The following is a 16,052-nucleotide window of genomic DNA, read 5'->3' on the forward strand; positions in this document are numbered from 1 at the left end:
TGCTAGCTTGCGATGCGTCGTCATACGGGGTCCGGTGTATGTTACAACAGGCTAATGAATCGGGAATTTTGCAACAGGTCGCTTATGCATCCAGGAGTTTGTCCAAGGCCGAAAGGGGCTGCAGCATGATTGAAAAAGAGCCTCTGGCGTACGTTTACGGGATGAAAAAATGCACCAATACTTGTTTGGCCTCAAGTTTGAGCTTGAAACTGACCACAAGTCGCTCATATCGCTATTCTCTGAGAGCAAAGGGATTAACACCAATGCCTCTGCCCACATCCAAAGATGGGCGCTCACTCTGTTGGCATACAACTATGTAATCCGCCACAGACGGGCACAGAGATCTGCACTGATGTTCTCAGTCGGCTACCATTGCCCACCACTATGGCACAGTCTGCGGACTTGCTCATGGTAATGAATGCATTCAAAAACGAAAGTCACCCGTTACGGCCCACCAGATCAGGACCGGGGCCAGCCAGGATCCTTTACTGTCCTTGGTAAAAAAACTGTGTCCTCCATGGGAGCTGGTCCAGTGTCCCAGCGGAAATGCAATAGGCGATTAAGCCGTACCACAGGCGCAAAGACTGTCTGTTGTGGGGTAATCGCGTGGTCTTGCCCAAGGAGGGCAGAGAAATGTTCATTTGTGACCTACACAGCACCCACCCAGGCATTGTAATGATGAAAGCCATAGCCAGATCCCATGTGTGGTGGCCCGGCATCGACTCAGATTTAGAGTCATGCGTGCGCCAGTGCAACACTTGCTCTCAGCTGAGCAATGCACCCAGAGAGGCACTGCTATGTTTGTGGTCTTGGCCCTCCAAACCGTGGCCGAGGATCCACGTGGACTATGCGGGCCCATTTCTAGGCAAAATGTTCTTGGTTGTCGTGGATGCTTATTCAAAATGGATTGATTATGTAATAATATCTGTAAGCACATCCACGACCACCATCGAAAGCCTACGAGCCATATTTGCCACACACGGCCTGCCTGATGTCCTAGTCAGTGACAATGGCCCATGTTTCACCAGTACTAATTCAAGGAATTCATGACCTGCAACGGGATCAAGCATGTCACATCTGCCTCGTTCAAGCCCGCATCCAACAGCCAGGCAGAATGAGCAGTTCAGACCATCAAGCAAAGCTTGAAATGCGTGTCGGAAGGCTCCCTGCAGACCCGTGTGTGCTGAGTGGTGCTCAGCTACCACACCAGACCCCACTCGCTCACCGGGGTTCCCCCAGCCGAGCTGCTCATGAAAAGGGCACTCAAAATAAGGCTCTCTCTTGTCCACCCTGATCTAAGAAAGCAAATGGCATGTTGGCCTTCATAGCGAGGGGATTTGAGTACAAGGGCAGGGAGGTGTTGCTACAATTGTACAGGGCCTTGGTGAGGCCACACCTGGAGTATTGTGTACAGTTTTGGTCTCCTAACCTGAGGAAGGACATTCTTGCTATTGAGGGAGTGCAGCGAAGGTTCACCAGACTGATTCCCGGGATGGCGGGACTGACCTATCAAGAAAGACTGGATCAACTGGGCTTGTATTCACTGGAGTTCAGAAGAATGAGAGGCGACCTCATAGAAACGTTTAAAATTCTGACGGGGTTAGACAGGTTAGATGCAGGAAGAATGTTCCCAATGTTGGGGAAGTCCAGAACCAGGGGACACAGTCTAAGGATAAGGGGGAAGCCATTTAGGACCGAGATGAGGAGGAATTTCTTCACCCAGAGAGTGGTGAACCTGTGGAATTCTCTACCACAGAAAGTTGTTGAGGCCAATTCACTAAATATATTCAAAAAGGAGTTAGATGAAGTCCTTACTACTAGGGGAATCAAGGGGTATGGTGAGAAAGCAGGAATGGGGTACTGAAGTTGCATGTTCAGCCATGAACTCATTGAATGGCGGTGCAGGCTAGAAGGGCCGAATGGCCTACTCCTGCACCTATTTTCTATGTTTCTATGTTTCTATCTCCATGATCACGTGGAGGGCAAGCGGCATCAACAAAGGATGTACCATGACCGCGCAAATTTGTCACGCGATATTGAGGTCAATGATCCTGTGTTTGTACTCAATTATGGACATGGTCCCAAATGGTTCATTGACACGGTCATAGCCAAAGAAAGGAGAAGGGTGTTTAAGGTCAAAATGGCCAATGGACTAACGTGCAGAAAACATTTGGACCAAATCAAATTGCGGTTCACCAATAGCTACGAATAACCCGATGAAGACATCACCAACTTTGACCCTCCAACTTTGACCACGAAGCCGAACTCACCATCCCCAGCAGCCCGGCAAAGCCGGCTGCCCAGCAGCCCAGTAAAAAACTAACCAACTCATCCACACCCGCATTTGTACCGAGACGATTGACAAGGGAGCGAAAAGCCCCAGATCGTCTCACCTTGTAAATAAGTGCATGATTAACTTTGGAGGGAGTGATGTTATGTATGTAACCCTTGGTAACCTGTATCACACCACCACCAGAGGGCCTACCTGTTGGAGTCCGAAGATTCCAGCATCCCTGTATATAAGCAGACTATCCATGAGGTACCTGCGTTCTGGAGTCTTATTAAAGGAGCTAAGGTCACACTTACTCATTGCTCACAGTACTCAAGTTTCATCCTTTATTATGAGCGTATCAGATACGATGGTAAGCACTGCAGGGAATTGAATACGGCCAGGGTGATCTCCTGGAATAGTTTCGATCGCCTAGATGGGTCGGAGAGGAATTTTCCCAGATTTGTTTTCCCCCCAATTGGCCTGGGTTTTTAACCTGGATTTTGCCTCTCCCAGATCACATGGCTCCGGTTGGGGTGGAGTGTAGAATGTTTAAGTGTAAGGGGTGTCGCAGTTGTATGGGGAGGACTGGTTGGGCTGGGTGTTATTCACCTTTCCATCATTGTTCTTTGTTCATTGTTCATAGGTTTATGTGTAACCTTCAGGGCTGTTTGTCGGCCGGCGGGACACTCTGGGCCGAAATGGCCTCCTTCTGCTCTGTAAATTTCTATATTTCTATGTAGATAAATCTCCTTCTGTCACATTGCTATCTGTGGGAGCTTGCTGTGTGCAAATTGGCAGCCACGTTTCCTACATTAATACGGGACTTCAAAATTACTTCATTGGCTTTAAAGTGTTTCGGGACATCCTCAGGTCGTGAAGGACACTATATAAATGCAAATGTTTCTTCTTTTCTTTCTCATCTCAGTGAATACTTGTGAAACTACAAACAAACCAACCACATTCGATCCTTACCTTGACGACTTCCCCTCCGTCTACCTTCATCAGTTTTTTCAGATTCTCGTTTAGGGCACCGATGTTGGAACGCCATTTCAACAAGCCCAAGAGGTCCACTGAATAGAAAAAAAAAAATCGCAGGTTATAATTTTATGCAGGCTGGTAAATTAAACCTTACTGCTCTGAACACTGGCCTAATGGAAAAAAAACACCACGGGGCTATAATCATCTTAGAAATGTACCACCTGTCGAATAGAACATAGCATTAAAGGGCTTTCGAATGTATGATTACATCCCATTCAGGGCAAAGGCATATTTGATCCAATTGTCTCATTATGTAGATGAGCGCCTATATTTATCATTTATATAAAAAAACTATTTTAGCTCTGGAAAAAAAATAGAAAAAGAGCTAAATCAAAATAACTTGACGATATCATAAATGTGACATAATATCTTATTCCAAATTGGCATTCATGAATCCATTTGTAGTAAAATGACTGTGAGGTGGAGCATGGCGGCGAGAAAGATTGAGAAGCAGTCCTGTTTGAGCCCAGTCCGGACGTGGATTGGGTCTAAACACAGTCAGCAAGCTCCCCACTGGAGTGGAACTAAACTACAGAACCAGTGGGAACCTGTTCAACTTGCGCCGTCTCCAGGCCAGGTCCAAGACCACCCCAACCTCTGTCGTCGAGCTACAGTACGCGGATGACGCCTGCGTCTGCGCACATACAGAGGCTGAACTCCAGGACATAGTCGACGTATTTACTGAGGCGTATGAAAGCATGGGCCTTACGCTAAACATCCGGAAGACAAAGGTCCTCCACCAGCCGGTCCTCACCGCACAGCACTGCCCCCCAGTCATCAAGATCCACGGCACGGCCCTGGACACCGTGGATTACTTCCCATATCTCGGGAGCCTCCTAACAACAAGAGCAGGCATCGACGACGAGATCCAACATCGCCTTCAGTGCGCCAGTGCAGTCTTCGGCCGCCTGAGAAAAGTGTGTTTGAAGACCAAGCCCTCAAAACTGCCACCAAGCTCATGGTCTACAGGGCTGTAGTATGGCTCAGAGACATGGACCATGCACAGCAGACACCTCAAGTCACTGGAGAAATATGACCAACGATGTCTCCGCAAGATCCTACAAATCCCCTGGGAGGACAGGCGCACCAACATCAGCGTCCTCATCAAGGCCAACATCCCCAGCATTGAAGCACTGACCGCACTCGATCAGTTCCGCCGGGCAGGTCACATAGTACGCATACCAGACACGAGACTCCCAAAGCAAGTGCTCTACTCGGAGCTCCTTCACAGCAAACGAGCCAAAGGTGGGCATGATGATGATGATGCAGTAAAATAGCAAATTAGGCAGGATTTGATAAATCATAGTTGAGTAAGGTATAAAAATTAGTTTAAGAACAGAACCCAGTGACAAGATGGATGAACTGAGGGAATAATTCCAGAGAGCTATCATCATAGGCAGTCTCTCGGAATCGAGGAAGACTTGCTTCCACTCCTGAAGTGAGTTTTTTGGTGGCTGAACTGTCCAATACGAGAGCCACAGACCATGTTACAGGTGGGACAGACATTCATGGAGGGAAGGGTTAGGTGGGACTGGTTTGCGACATGCTCCTTCCGCTGCCTGCACTTGACCTCTTCATGCTCTCGGCGAGGAGATTCGAAGAGCTCAACGCCCTCCTGGCTGCACTTTCTCCACCTAGGGTAGTCTTCGGCCAGGGACTCCCAGGTGTCAGTGGTGATGTCGCACTTTACCAGGGAGGCTTTGAGGGTGTCCTTGTAACGTTTCCGCTGTCCACGTTTGCCGTGAAGGAGCTCCGCATAAAGCATTTGCTTAGGGAGTCTCGTGTCTGGCATGCGAACCATGTGGTCTGCCCAGCGAAGCTGATCGAGTATGGTCAGTGCTTCAATGCTGGGGATGTTAGCCTGGACGAGGACACTAATGTTGATGCGCCTGTCCTCCCAGGGGATTTGCAGGATCTTGCGGAGACATCGTTGGTGATATATCTCCAGCGACTTGAGGTGTCTTCTGTACATCCTCGCTGCCATGCTCCACCTTACAGCCAACAAGCTCCCCGCTGGAGTGGAACTAAACCACAGAACCAGTGGGAAGCTGTTTAACCTACGCTGCCTCCAGGCCAGGTCCAGGATCATCCTAATCTCTGTCATTGAGCTACAGTACGCGGACGACACCTGCGTCTGCGCACATTCTGAGGCTGAACTCCAGGATATAGCCGATGTATTCACCGAGGTATATGAAAGCATGGGCCTTACGCTAAACATTAGTAAGACAAAGGTCCTCCCCCATCCTGTCCTCGGCGCACAGCACTGCCCCCCCCCCCCCCCAGTCATCAAGATTCACGGCGCATCCCTCGACAACGTGGACCATTTCCCATACCTCGGGAGCCTCTTGTCAACAAAAGCAGACATTGATGCGGTGGTTCAACACCGCCTCCAGTGCGCCAGTGCAGCCTTCGGCCACCTGAGGAAAAGAGGGTTTGAAGACCAGGCCCTCAAATTTACCATCAAGCTCATTGTCTACAGGGCTGTAGTAATATCCGCCCTTGTGTATGGATCCAGAGAGTAGGGCCAAAAGGACTGATGGAGCCATTGCCAATCGTGGAATGGAGAACGAGCAGTACATGGTCTGCGCAAAGAATGGCTTTGATGAGCCACAGGGTCTGTTTCCCATTCCATGCTTCCTCAAGAGTCATCCCGGTTAGTTCTAAAGGAGTAACGGAAGAACAGCAATGGAACGCTCGTGAACTATGATATAGGAAAAATAACATTCTGTGTCACCTGATGTTTTTCAACATTGAAAAGTTCCAAACACAGACAAGGGAGCATAGGGGTGTACAGAACCAATCAAGACCATTGCAGTGCATTTGACTGGTCCCAAAACTTGATCAGGCTATTACTATACTCCAAACAAAGCTTTGGGAGTTCGCCCACTGAGTCTCCAGATAGATCGAGTAACAACAACAACTTGTAATTTATAGTACCTTAATCATAGTAAAACGTCCCAAGGCGCTTCACAGGAGTATTATAAGACAAAAAAAAAAATTGACAACAAGCCACATAAGGATAAATTAGGGCAGGTGTCCAAAGGCTTGGTCTAAGAGGTAGGTTTTAAGGAGCATCTTAAAGGAGGAGAGATGGCAAGGCGGAGAGGATTAGGGAGATAATTCCAAAGTTTAGGGTCTAGGCAACAGAAGGCACAGCCACCAATGGTTGAGCGATTATAATCCGCCCCTGCCTCCAGCTGTACACAATTCCATAGATTTACAACCCTCTGAGAGAAGAAATTCCTCCTCATCTCATTTTAAATGGGCGGCCCCTTATTCTGAGACTATGCCCTCTAGTTCTAGTTTCCCCTATGAGTGGAAATATCCTCTTTGCATCCATCTTGCCCAGCCCTCTCATTATCTTATATGTTTCGATAAGATCACCTCTCATTCTTCTGAACTCCAATGAGTATAGTCCCAACCTAATCAACCTATCTTCGTATGTCAACCCCCTCATCTCCGGAATCAACCTAGTGAACCTTCTCTGAACTGTCTCCAATGCAAGAATATCCTTTCTTAAACACAGAGACCAAAACTGCATGCAGGACACCAGGTGTGGCCTCACCACTTGGACAACCCACCCTTGTTAATATCCAGCCCTAAATATCTCATGGAACTTATTTGAGGAAAAGCAAAGAGTTCTTCTGGTGTCCTGGTCAACATTCTTCCCTCAACAAACACCATCAGAAAACAGATTATCTTGTCGTTGTTTTTCTCGCTAGTATTTCTAGGACCTTTTGCGATGGGATGTCCTTTTTTTTATTCGTTCCTGGGATGTGGGCGTCGCTGGCAAAACCAGCATTTACATAAGAACATAAGAAATAAGAGCAGGAGTAGGCCACCTGGCCTCTCGAACCTGCTCCGCCATTTAATAAGATCATGGCTGATCTGATCATGGACTCAGCTCCACTTCCCTGCCCGTTCCCCATAACCCTTTATTCCCTTATCGCTCAAAAATCTGTCTATCTCTGCCTTAAATATATTCAATGACCCAGCCTCCACAGCTCTCAGCAGATAATTCCATAGATTCTCAACCTCTGAGAGACGAAATTTCTCCTTATCTCCGTTTTAAATAGGTGGCCCCTAATTCTCCACATCTACCCTATCAAACCTCCTCCATAATTTTAAAGATCGACTTCCTGGATCTTATGGATTAATGTGCGGATATAATGCCTGCATCTTCAGGGGGATGAGGAGTGAAAGCTTGAGACCAAAACTGTACGCAGTACTCTAGGTGTAGCCTCACCAATACCCTGTACAGTTGTAGCAGGACTTCTCTGCTTTTATACTCTATCCCCCTTTCAATAAAGGCCAGCATTCCATTTGCCTTCCTGATTACTTGCTGTACCTGCATACTAACTTTTTGTGTTTTATGCACAAGGTCCCTCTGTACTGCAGCACTTTGCAATTTTTCTCCATTTAAATTATAATTTGCTTTTCTATTATTTCTGCCAAAGTGGATAACCTCACATTTTCCCACATTATATTCCATCTGCAAAATTTTTGCCCACTCACTTAGCCTTACTATATCCCTTTGCAGATTTTTTGTGTCCTCCTCACAATTTGCTTTCCCACCCATCTTTGTATCATCAGCAAACTTGGTTACATTACACTCGATCCCTTCATCCAAGTCATTAATATCGATTGTAAATAGTTGAGGCCTCAGCACTGATCCCTGTAGCACCTCACTAGTTACTGTTTGCCCACTGGAAAATGACCCATTTATCCCGACTCTCTGTTTTCTGTTAGTTAGCCAATCCTCTATCCATGCTAATATATTACGCCCCCCCCCATTTATTGCCAATCCCTAATTGCTATCGAGAAGCTGGTGTGAGCCTCCTTCTTGAACTGCTGCAGTCCTTACAGTGTGAAAGGTGCCATATAAATGCACGTTCTTCCTTTCTTTAAAGACCCGCTATCTTAATGAGATAAATTTTCCTTTAGTTTGCAGTCATAGAAGGCAGAAAAAATCATTTCCAAAACAGATAATCATGTGCTTGCTAACAGCTGTAATGTCATGCAAATGATGTGCAACTTCCCTCTCTGCTCAAACAAATGAATTTGCCAAACAGACGACAATGGGCACTTTAATCTAAATCACTCTTTTTTTATGTCCTGTAGTAAAAATCGTGTTTTTATATAGGAGTATAAATTTCATTAACACAAATGGAACAAGTTATAGGGAAAGACATTGAAGTAAATAATATAACACAAAGGGTTTAAGAGAGGGTTAGAATTACTTGTGAAGAAAGAGCGATTTGAGGGACAACATTGTGGGGATCAGCATTAACCAAAAAATGGTCTTGCTCGTTGGGCCCAAGTTTTCTCTTATTCCTAACATGTCATATTTTCTGGAAAAGGTCCATCCCTTGCAGCTTTTTATCCCTTACTCTCACCGTGGTGAATGATGTTAGCGCTGGGGATCGAACCTGCACATAGAATCATAAAATGGTTACAGCTCAGAAGGAGGCCATTCGGTCTGTCGAGCCCGTGCCGGCTCTCTGCAAGAGTACTTCAGCTCGTGCCACTCCCGTTCTTTCCCTGTATCCCTGCAAATTTGTTTCCTTCAGGTACTTATTCAATTCCCTTTTGAAAGTCACGATTGAGTCTGCCTCCACCACCCTTTCAGGCAGTACATTCCTGATCCTAACCACTCGCTGCGTAAAATCAGTTTTTCCTCATGTCGCCTTTGGTTCTTTTGCAAATGACCTTAAATCTGTGTCCTCTGGTTCTTGACCTTCCGCCAATGGGAACAGTTCCCCTCTATCTACTCTGTCCAGACCCCTCATGACTTTGAACATCTCGATCAAATCTCCTCTCAACCTTCTCTGCTCTAAGGAGAACAACCCCAGCTTCTACAGTCTATCTACGTAATGAAGTCCCTCATCCCTGGTACCATTCTGGTAAGTCTTTTCTGCACCCTCTCGAAGGCCTTCACATCCTTCCTAAAATGTGGTACACAATACTGCAGTTGAGGCCGAACCAGTGTTTTATAAAGGTTCATCATAATTTCCACACTTTTCTACTCTGTACTTCTACTTAGTAAGCCCAAGATCCCGTAAGCTTTTTTAATCGCTTTCTCAACCTGCCCTGCCACTTCAACGATTTGTGCACATATACCCCCAGGTCTCTCTGTTCATGCATCCTCTTGGTATCAGTGTCATGCACTCTCTGGGCAGGTGTACTGCAGCCAGAGGCAGAGTAAAGCTGCCTCGACACTACCCTGATAACATACTGTAACCTCAGTCTTTGAACAGCACTCCCTACTGTCCCAGTGTGATATTTGTTTTCCATTTCTCACTCCAACTACAGTGGAGCCTGTCTGAGCAGCATTGCCAATTAGTACATTTTTAAAAATTCATTATCGATATTTCTGCTCTCTTGAACATCCCTGATTATAGAAACATAGAAACTTAGAAAATAGGTGCAGGAGTAGACCATTCGGCCCTTCAAGCCTGCACCGCCATTCAATGAGTTCATGGCTGAACATGCAACTTCAGTACCCCCTTCCTGCTTTCTCACCATACCCCTTGATCCCCCTAGTAGTAAGGACTTCATCTAACTCCTTTTTGAATATATTTAGTGAATTGGCCTCAACAACTTTCTATGGTAGAGAATTCCACAGGTTCACCACTCTCTGGGTGAAGAAGTTTCTCCTCAACTCATAGAAACATAGAAACATAGAAAATAGGTGCAGGAGTAGGCCATTCGGCCCTTCTAGCCTGCACCGCCATTCAATGAGTTCATGGCTGAACATGCAACTTCAGTACCCCATTCCTGCTTTCTCACCATATCCCTTGATCCCCCTAGTAGTAAGGACTTCATCTAACTCCTTTTTGAATATATTTAGTGAATTGGCCTCAACAACTTTCTGTAGTAGAGAATTCCACAGGTTCACCACTCTCTGGGTGAAGAAGTTTCTCCTCATCTCATAGAAACATAGAAACATAGAAAATAGGTGCAGGAGTAGGCCATTCGGCCCTTCTAGCCTGCACCGCCATTCAATGAGTTCATGGCTGAACATGCAACTTCAGTACCCCATTCCTGCTTTCTCACCATACCCCTTGATCCCCCTAGTAGTAAGGACTTCATCTAACTCCTTTTTGAATATATTTAGTGAATTGGCCTCAACAACTTTCTGTGGTAGAGAATTCCACAGGTTCACCACTCTCTGGGTGAAGAAATTCCTCCTCATCTCGGTCCTAAATGGCTTACCCCTTATCCTTAGACTGTGTCCCCTGGTTCTGGACTTCCCCAACTTTGGGAACATTCTTCCTGCATCTAACCTGTCTAACCCCGTCAGAATTTTAAACATTTCTATGAGGTCCCCTCTCATTCTTCTGAACTCCAGTGAATACAAGCCCAGTTGATCCAGTCTTTCTTGATAGGTCAGTCCCGCCATCCCGGGAATCAGTCTGGTGAACCTTCGCTGCACTCTCTCAATAGCAAGAATGTCCTTCCTCATGTTAGGAGACCAAAGCTGTACACAATACTCCAGGTGTGGCCTCACCAAGGCCCTGTACAACTGTAGCAACACCTCCCTGCCCCTGTACTCAAATCCCCTCGCTATGAAGGCCAACATGCCATTTGCTTTCTTAACCGCCTGCTGTACCTGCATGCCAACCTTCAATGACTGATGTACCATGACACCCAGGTCTCTTTGCACCTCCCCTTTTCCTAATCTGTCACCATTCAGATAATAGTCTGTCTCTCTGTTTTTACCACCAAAGTGGATAACCTCACATTTATCCACATTATACTTCATCTGCCATGCATTTGCCCACTCACCTAACCTATCCAAGTCGCTCTGCAGCCTCATAGCATCCTCCTCGCAGCTCACACTGCCACCCAACTTAGTGTCATCCGCAAACTTGGAGATACTACATTTAATCCCCTCGTCTAAATCATTAATGTACAGTGTAAACAGCTGGGGCCCCAGCACAGAACCTTGCGGTACCCCACTAGTCACTGCCTGCCATTCTGAAAAGTACCCATTTACTCCTACTCTTTGCTTCCTGTCTGACAACCAGTTCTCAATCCATGTCAGCACACTACCCCCAATCCCATGTGCTTTAACTTTGCACATTAATCTCTTGTGTGGGACCTTGTCGAAAGCCTTCTGAAAGTCCAAATATACCACATCAACTGGTTCTCCCTTGTCCACTCTACTGGAAACATCCTCAAAAAATTCCAGAAGATTTGTCAAGCATGATTTCCCTTTCACAAATCCATGCTGACTTGGACCTATCATATTACCTCTCGGTCCGAAATGGCTTACCCCTTATCCTTAGACTGTGACCCCTGGTTCTGGACTTCCCCAACATTAATAACATCATAAGAACATAAGATTTAGGAACAGGAGTAGGCCATCTAGCCCCTCGAGCCTGCTCCGCCATTCAATAAGATCATGGCTGATCTGGCCGTGGACTCAGCTCCACTTACCTGCCCGCTCCCCATAACCTTTAATTCCCTTATTGGTTAAAAATCTATCTATCTGTGATTTGAATATATTCAATGAGCTAGCCTCAACTGTTTCCTTGGGCAGAGAATTCCACAGATTCACAACCCTCTGGGAGAAGAAATTCCTTCTCAACTCGGTCCTAAATTGGCTCCCCCGTATTCTGAGGCTGTGCCCCCTAGTTCTAGTCTCCCCGACCAGTGGAAACAACCTCTCTGCCTCTATCCTGTCTATCCCCTTCATTATTTGAAATGTTTCTATAAGATCACCTCTCATCCTTCTGAACTCCAACGAGTAAAGACCCAGTCTACTCAATCTATCATCATAAGGTAACCCCTTCATCTCCGGAATCAGCCTAGTGAATCGTCTCTGTACCCACTCCAAGGCTAGCATCGCCTTCCTTAAGTAAGGTGACCAAAACTGCATGCAGTACTCCAGGTACGGCCTCACCAATACCCTGTACAGTTGCAGTGCTCCATCCCTCTCGCAATAAAGGCCAACATTCCATTCGCCTTCCTGATTACCTGCTGCACCTGCAAACTAACTTTTTGGGATTCATGCACAAGGACGGAGGGGAGCGGGTAGGTCCGAAGGCCTCCTCGTAGGACTGCTCCTGGGCACGGCCAAGGGTGCCATCAGCCGGTCCAGGCAGCGGGCGGTCGAGGGGGTCGTTCAACCTGACTGCCTGCCTCTCTTCCGCTCTTACATCCGGTCCAGGGTGTCCTTGGAGATGGAGCACGCGGTGTCCACCGGTACGCTCGCGGCCTTCCGCGAGAGGTGGGCACCGGAGGGACTGGAGTGCATCATCACGCCCGGCAACCAAATTTTAATTTGATTTTACGTTTTAAAGTTAATTTGTTTTAATTGCCGGTGCTTTTAGTGTCCCCTTCCCTTTTATAGGGGGCACTGGGGAAAAATTGTGATTTTAGTGCCCAAAAAAAAAACAAAAAAAAAAAAGAAAAAACACAAAAAAAAAACACAAAAAAGGGGGAAAAAAAAAAATGGGCCTTGTAAATGTCTGGAGTGTCACCCAGGTCGGGTGGCACCGTTTAATGTTTTATGTTTTCACAGATAAACTCAAAAGAGTTTCATGCACAAGGAAGGGGGTCGTTCAACCTGACTGCCTGCCTCTCTTCCGCTCTTACATCCGGTCCAGGGTGTCCTTGGAGATGGAGCACGCGGTGTCCACCGGTACGCTCGCGGCCTTCCGCGAGAGGTGGGCACCGGAGGGACTGGAGTGCATCATCACGCCCGGCAACCAAATTTTAATTTGATTTTACGTTTTAAAGTTTAATTTGTTTTAATTGCCGGTGCTTTTAGTGTCCCCCTCCCCTTTTATAGGGGGCACTGGGAAAAAAAAAAAAAATTGATTTTAGCGCCCCCCCCAAAAAAAAAGGGGCCTTGAAATTGTCTGCTGTGTCACCCAGGCGGGTGGCACGGTTTAATGTTTATGTTTATTTTCAGGTAAACTCAAAAGAGTTTCATGCACAAGGATTTTATGTTTTAAGTTAATTTGTTTTAATTGCCGGTGCTTTTAGTGTCCCCCTCCCCTTTTATAGGGGGCACTTGGAAAAAAAATGTGATTCTGTGCCAAAAAAAAGGCATTGTAAATGTTGGTGTTTCCCCCAGATCGGGGGGCACGGTTTAATGTTTTTCTGTTAACTCCTAAAAGAGTTTCATGCACAAGGACCAATCGTGGAGCTTTGGAGGCGTGTCCTGCTCAGTTGGCTGAGTGAGCAGTGAGGAGAGCAGCTCCTGTTGTAGCTCCTGGCTGGGCCTGTGAATCAGCCCAGGAAGAGAAGGAAGGAAGGGGCTTCACCACCAACATTCACCCAGAGGGAGAGGAGGAAAGCAGAAAACTTTAACAACTTTACCATTTCTACAAAGAGTTGGAGAGAGGGGGAAAGACTAACAACAACATCCAGTGTGGAAGGAGGGAGACTCTGCCATTCTACAGGTGGGTGTATTGGTGCAGTCCCTAAAAGACTTTGTTGTATCGGTGGGGGGAGGAAAGAAGACCAGTCGGGGGCCGGAACATCGCGGGGGGTGTGTGTGTGTGGAAGTGTGTGTGGGGGTCTCGCTTCCAGCTGGGCCCTACACACCACTGAAGCACCTCTCCCCCATTGCCTAGCCTGGGATAGCTGGAGCTACCAGGCTGAAGAAACAATTAATCCACCCTAATTAACATCATTGGGAGTGTGAACCTGTGTGGCTCCAGCTGCACCAGGTGAAGACATCTTCTCCCCTCACCCGAAGACCACCCCAAAGACTATTTTTGTTTGCCATCTGGAGATTGCACCCACCCACAGCTGCGAGGGGAGACCTGCCCTCGCAGTTTCCCCCCTTCCCACCCCCTCTCTCTTTCTCTGTTACTCTCTGTTTCTCCCCTCTCTCTCTGAGAGCCCCTTTTTTCTTAAATTACAAGAACAATTAAGACAACTGAGCAGAGGGAGCAAGGCCCCTCCCCAATTGTCAACAAGGGGAGAGGTGTGCCTCGTTAAGAGCTCCTCTGCTCAGTCTTTTGAACGAGACCATTAAAGACCAGTAAGGCCTGTGACTTTGGGGTGGGTGTAGTTCTTAAAGGGACCCCGCAATGGTGACCCCATCCACGTCGGTGGCAGGGCCAGCAAGGACGTATGCGCAGGCGGCATCCGCAACCACGGTGCCTCCTGTGCCTCCTGCTGCCCTGCCACCTTTCAGATTAATAACGAAAAAGCACGGGTCAAGAGCTACACTCACCCCACAATGAGCATCGAGGAGTGCGTGCGGGCGATGGCTGGGGTGGTCGGCCCCTCGGCCATTGTCGCGGCCTCCAAGATGTCTGGGAAGGCGGTGTTCTTCCTGGGGTCGGAGCGGGCGGTGTCCCTGGCCCTTGAAAAGGGGCTCACGGTGAGCGGAACGTTCCTGCCGGTCGACCCTCTCGAGGCCACTGCGCAGACGGTCGTTCTGTCGAACGTCCCGCCCTTTGTTCCCGCTGAGCTCCTCCTCCCTCACATACAACAACTGGGGGAGGTAAGGTCGGGGATCAACCCCATACCGCTCGGCCTTAGGGAGAGCTGCCTGCGCCATGTGTTCTCCTTCCGCCGCCAGTTTTTTGTCCGGCTGGAGCGGGAGGAGACGACAGAGGGCCACTTTGATGTGGCGCACGAGGGGACAGCCTACCGCGTCTTTTGGACATCGGACGGTGTGCGGTGCCATGCGTGTAGGGAGGTGGGACACGTCCGCAAGAACTGCCCCGCCTCCAAGGCCGCCAAACCACCGAAGGCGGCCAAGGCTGGCGCCGCCGCCACCCCTCTCCCTAGTCGCGACCGCGTACCAGAAGCCGTAGGTGCGCGGGCATCGTCGGAGGCCTTTGAATTCACGGCCTCCGGTGGGGGGGAGGGAGAGTGTCCGACCAGAAAGGCGGCGCGGGGAAAAGCGAAACAACTCAAGGCGGGCCTCCTCGGTGCGCCAGACAACCCGATCACCGCGCTCGGCCCCAACCCAGTCATCGGCGAGCGCGGGGTGCCCTGAGCCCGTGCCGAGCCCTTGAACAACACCACAGAGGGGCCCGGGTGCGGGCAAGAAAAGAAAAAGGGGGGAGTGGAGCGGGAGGCCTCGGCAGACATGGAGGTCTCCCTGCCTCCGCGCTTCCCCAGTAACAAAAGGAGGCGCCGCTCCAATGAGGAGGAGGGGGAACAACACCCCCCCGCGGAGGAGTCGGTGCCCGCCGCGCGTCCCGCGTCCCCCACCAGTGCCCCCAAATCGTGCCGAAGGTGAGAGGAGTCTGTCCCCGGGGAGGGTGAGACAGTCGAGGCTGCCCAGCCTCTGCCTCCCGGGGTTGGAGTGGAAGAACTGCCTGTCGCGGGGGACGTGGGGTCGGCGGAGGAATGCGTTACTGCCGGGTCGAGCGTCCCGGGGACTGAGGCGGGCGGGGCTGGAAAGGCCGTACCTGAGCCCGCCCAGCTATTAATCAACTTCCCCCGGGAGTCGCTCAACCCGGCAGAAAATGAACACGTTAACTTTAATTTAAATTTTAGTTTTGAAGAAACCGTACATGCTGGGCCGGAGGGTGGCAGCGGGGAGAGGGAGGAACACCCACCCTTGCCCCCTACTTTGGAGCTGGAGCGCTTGGAGGGCCTGGGGATTTCCTATGGCCGGGTCTCTCCTTGTTCCCCGGTTCCTGGGGCGGAGGGGGAACCCCTTCCGCTGTCGTTTCCCGACCCAGCACCAATTTTTAAAAGAGCCCAGTGGGGACTCCTCTGCCGATGATCCTGGGGGTGGGATCGGGGCAGAGCCAGGGCC

The 16,052-nt window shown here is 48.8% G+C and overlaps 1 protein-coding gene across 3 annotated transcripts in view; it reads right to left on the reverse strand.

The window, feature by feature from the left end:
- Positions 1-16,052, reverse strand: part of LOC139236054 (dedicator of cytokinesis protein 2-like) — a 1,544,097-nt gene that overhangs the window by 1,106,376 nt on the left and 421,669 nt on the right. For all 3 annotated transcript variants that reach the window (XM_070866795.1, XM_070866794.1, XM_070866796.1), the window contains one exon: positions 3,245-3,342. In XM_070866795.1, coding sequence (XP_070722896.1) covers positions 3,245-3,342 — 98 coding nt within the window. The remainder of the gene's footprint in view (positions 1-3,244; positions 3,343-16,052) is intronic.

Source organism: Pristiophorus japonicus, chromosome 2 (assembly GCF_044704955.1).
Source record: "Pristiophorus japonicus isolate sPriJap1 chromosome 2, sPriJap1.hap1, whole genome shotgun sequence".
Classification (NCBI taxonomy): domain Eukaryota; kingdom Metazoa; phylum Chordata; class Chondrichthyes; family Pristiophoridae; genus Pristiophorus; species Pristiophorus japonicus.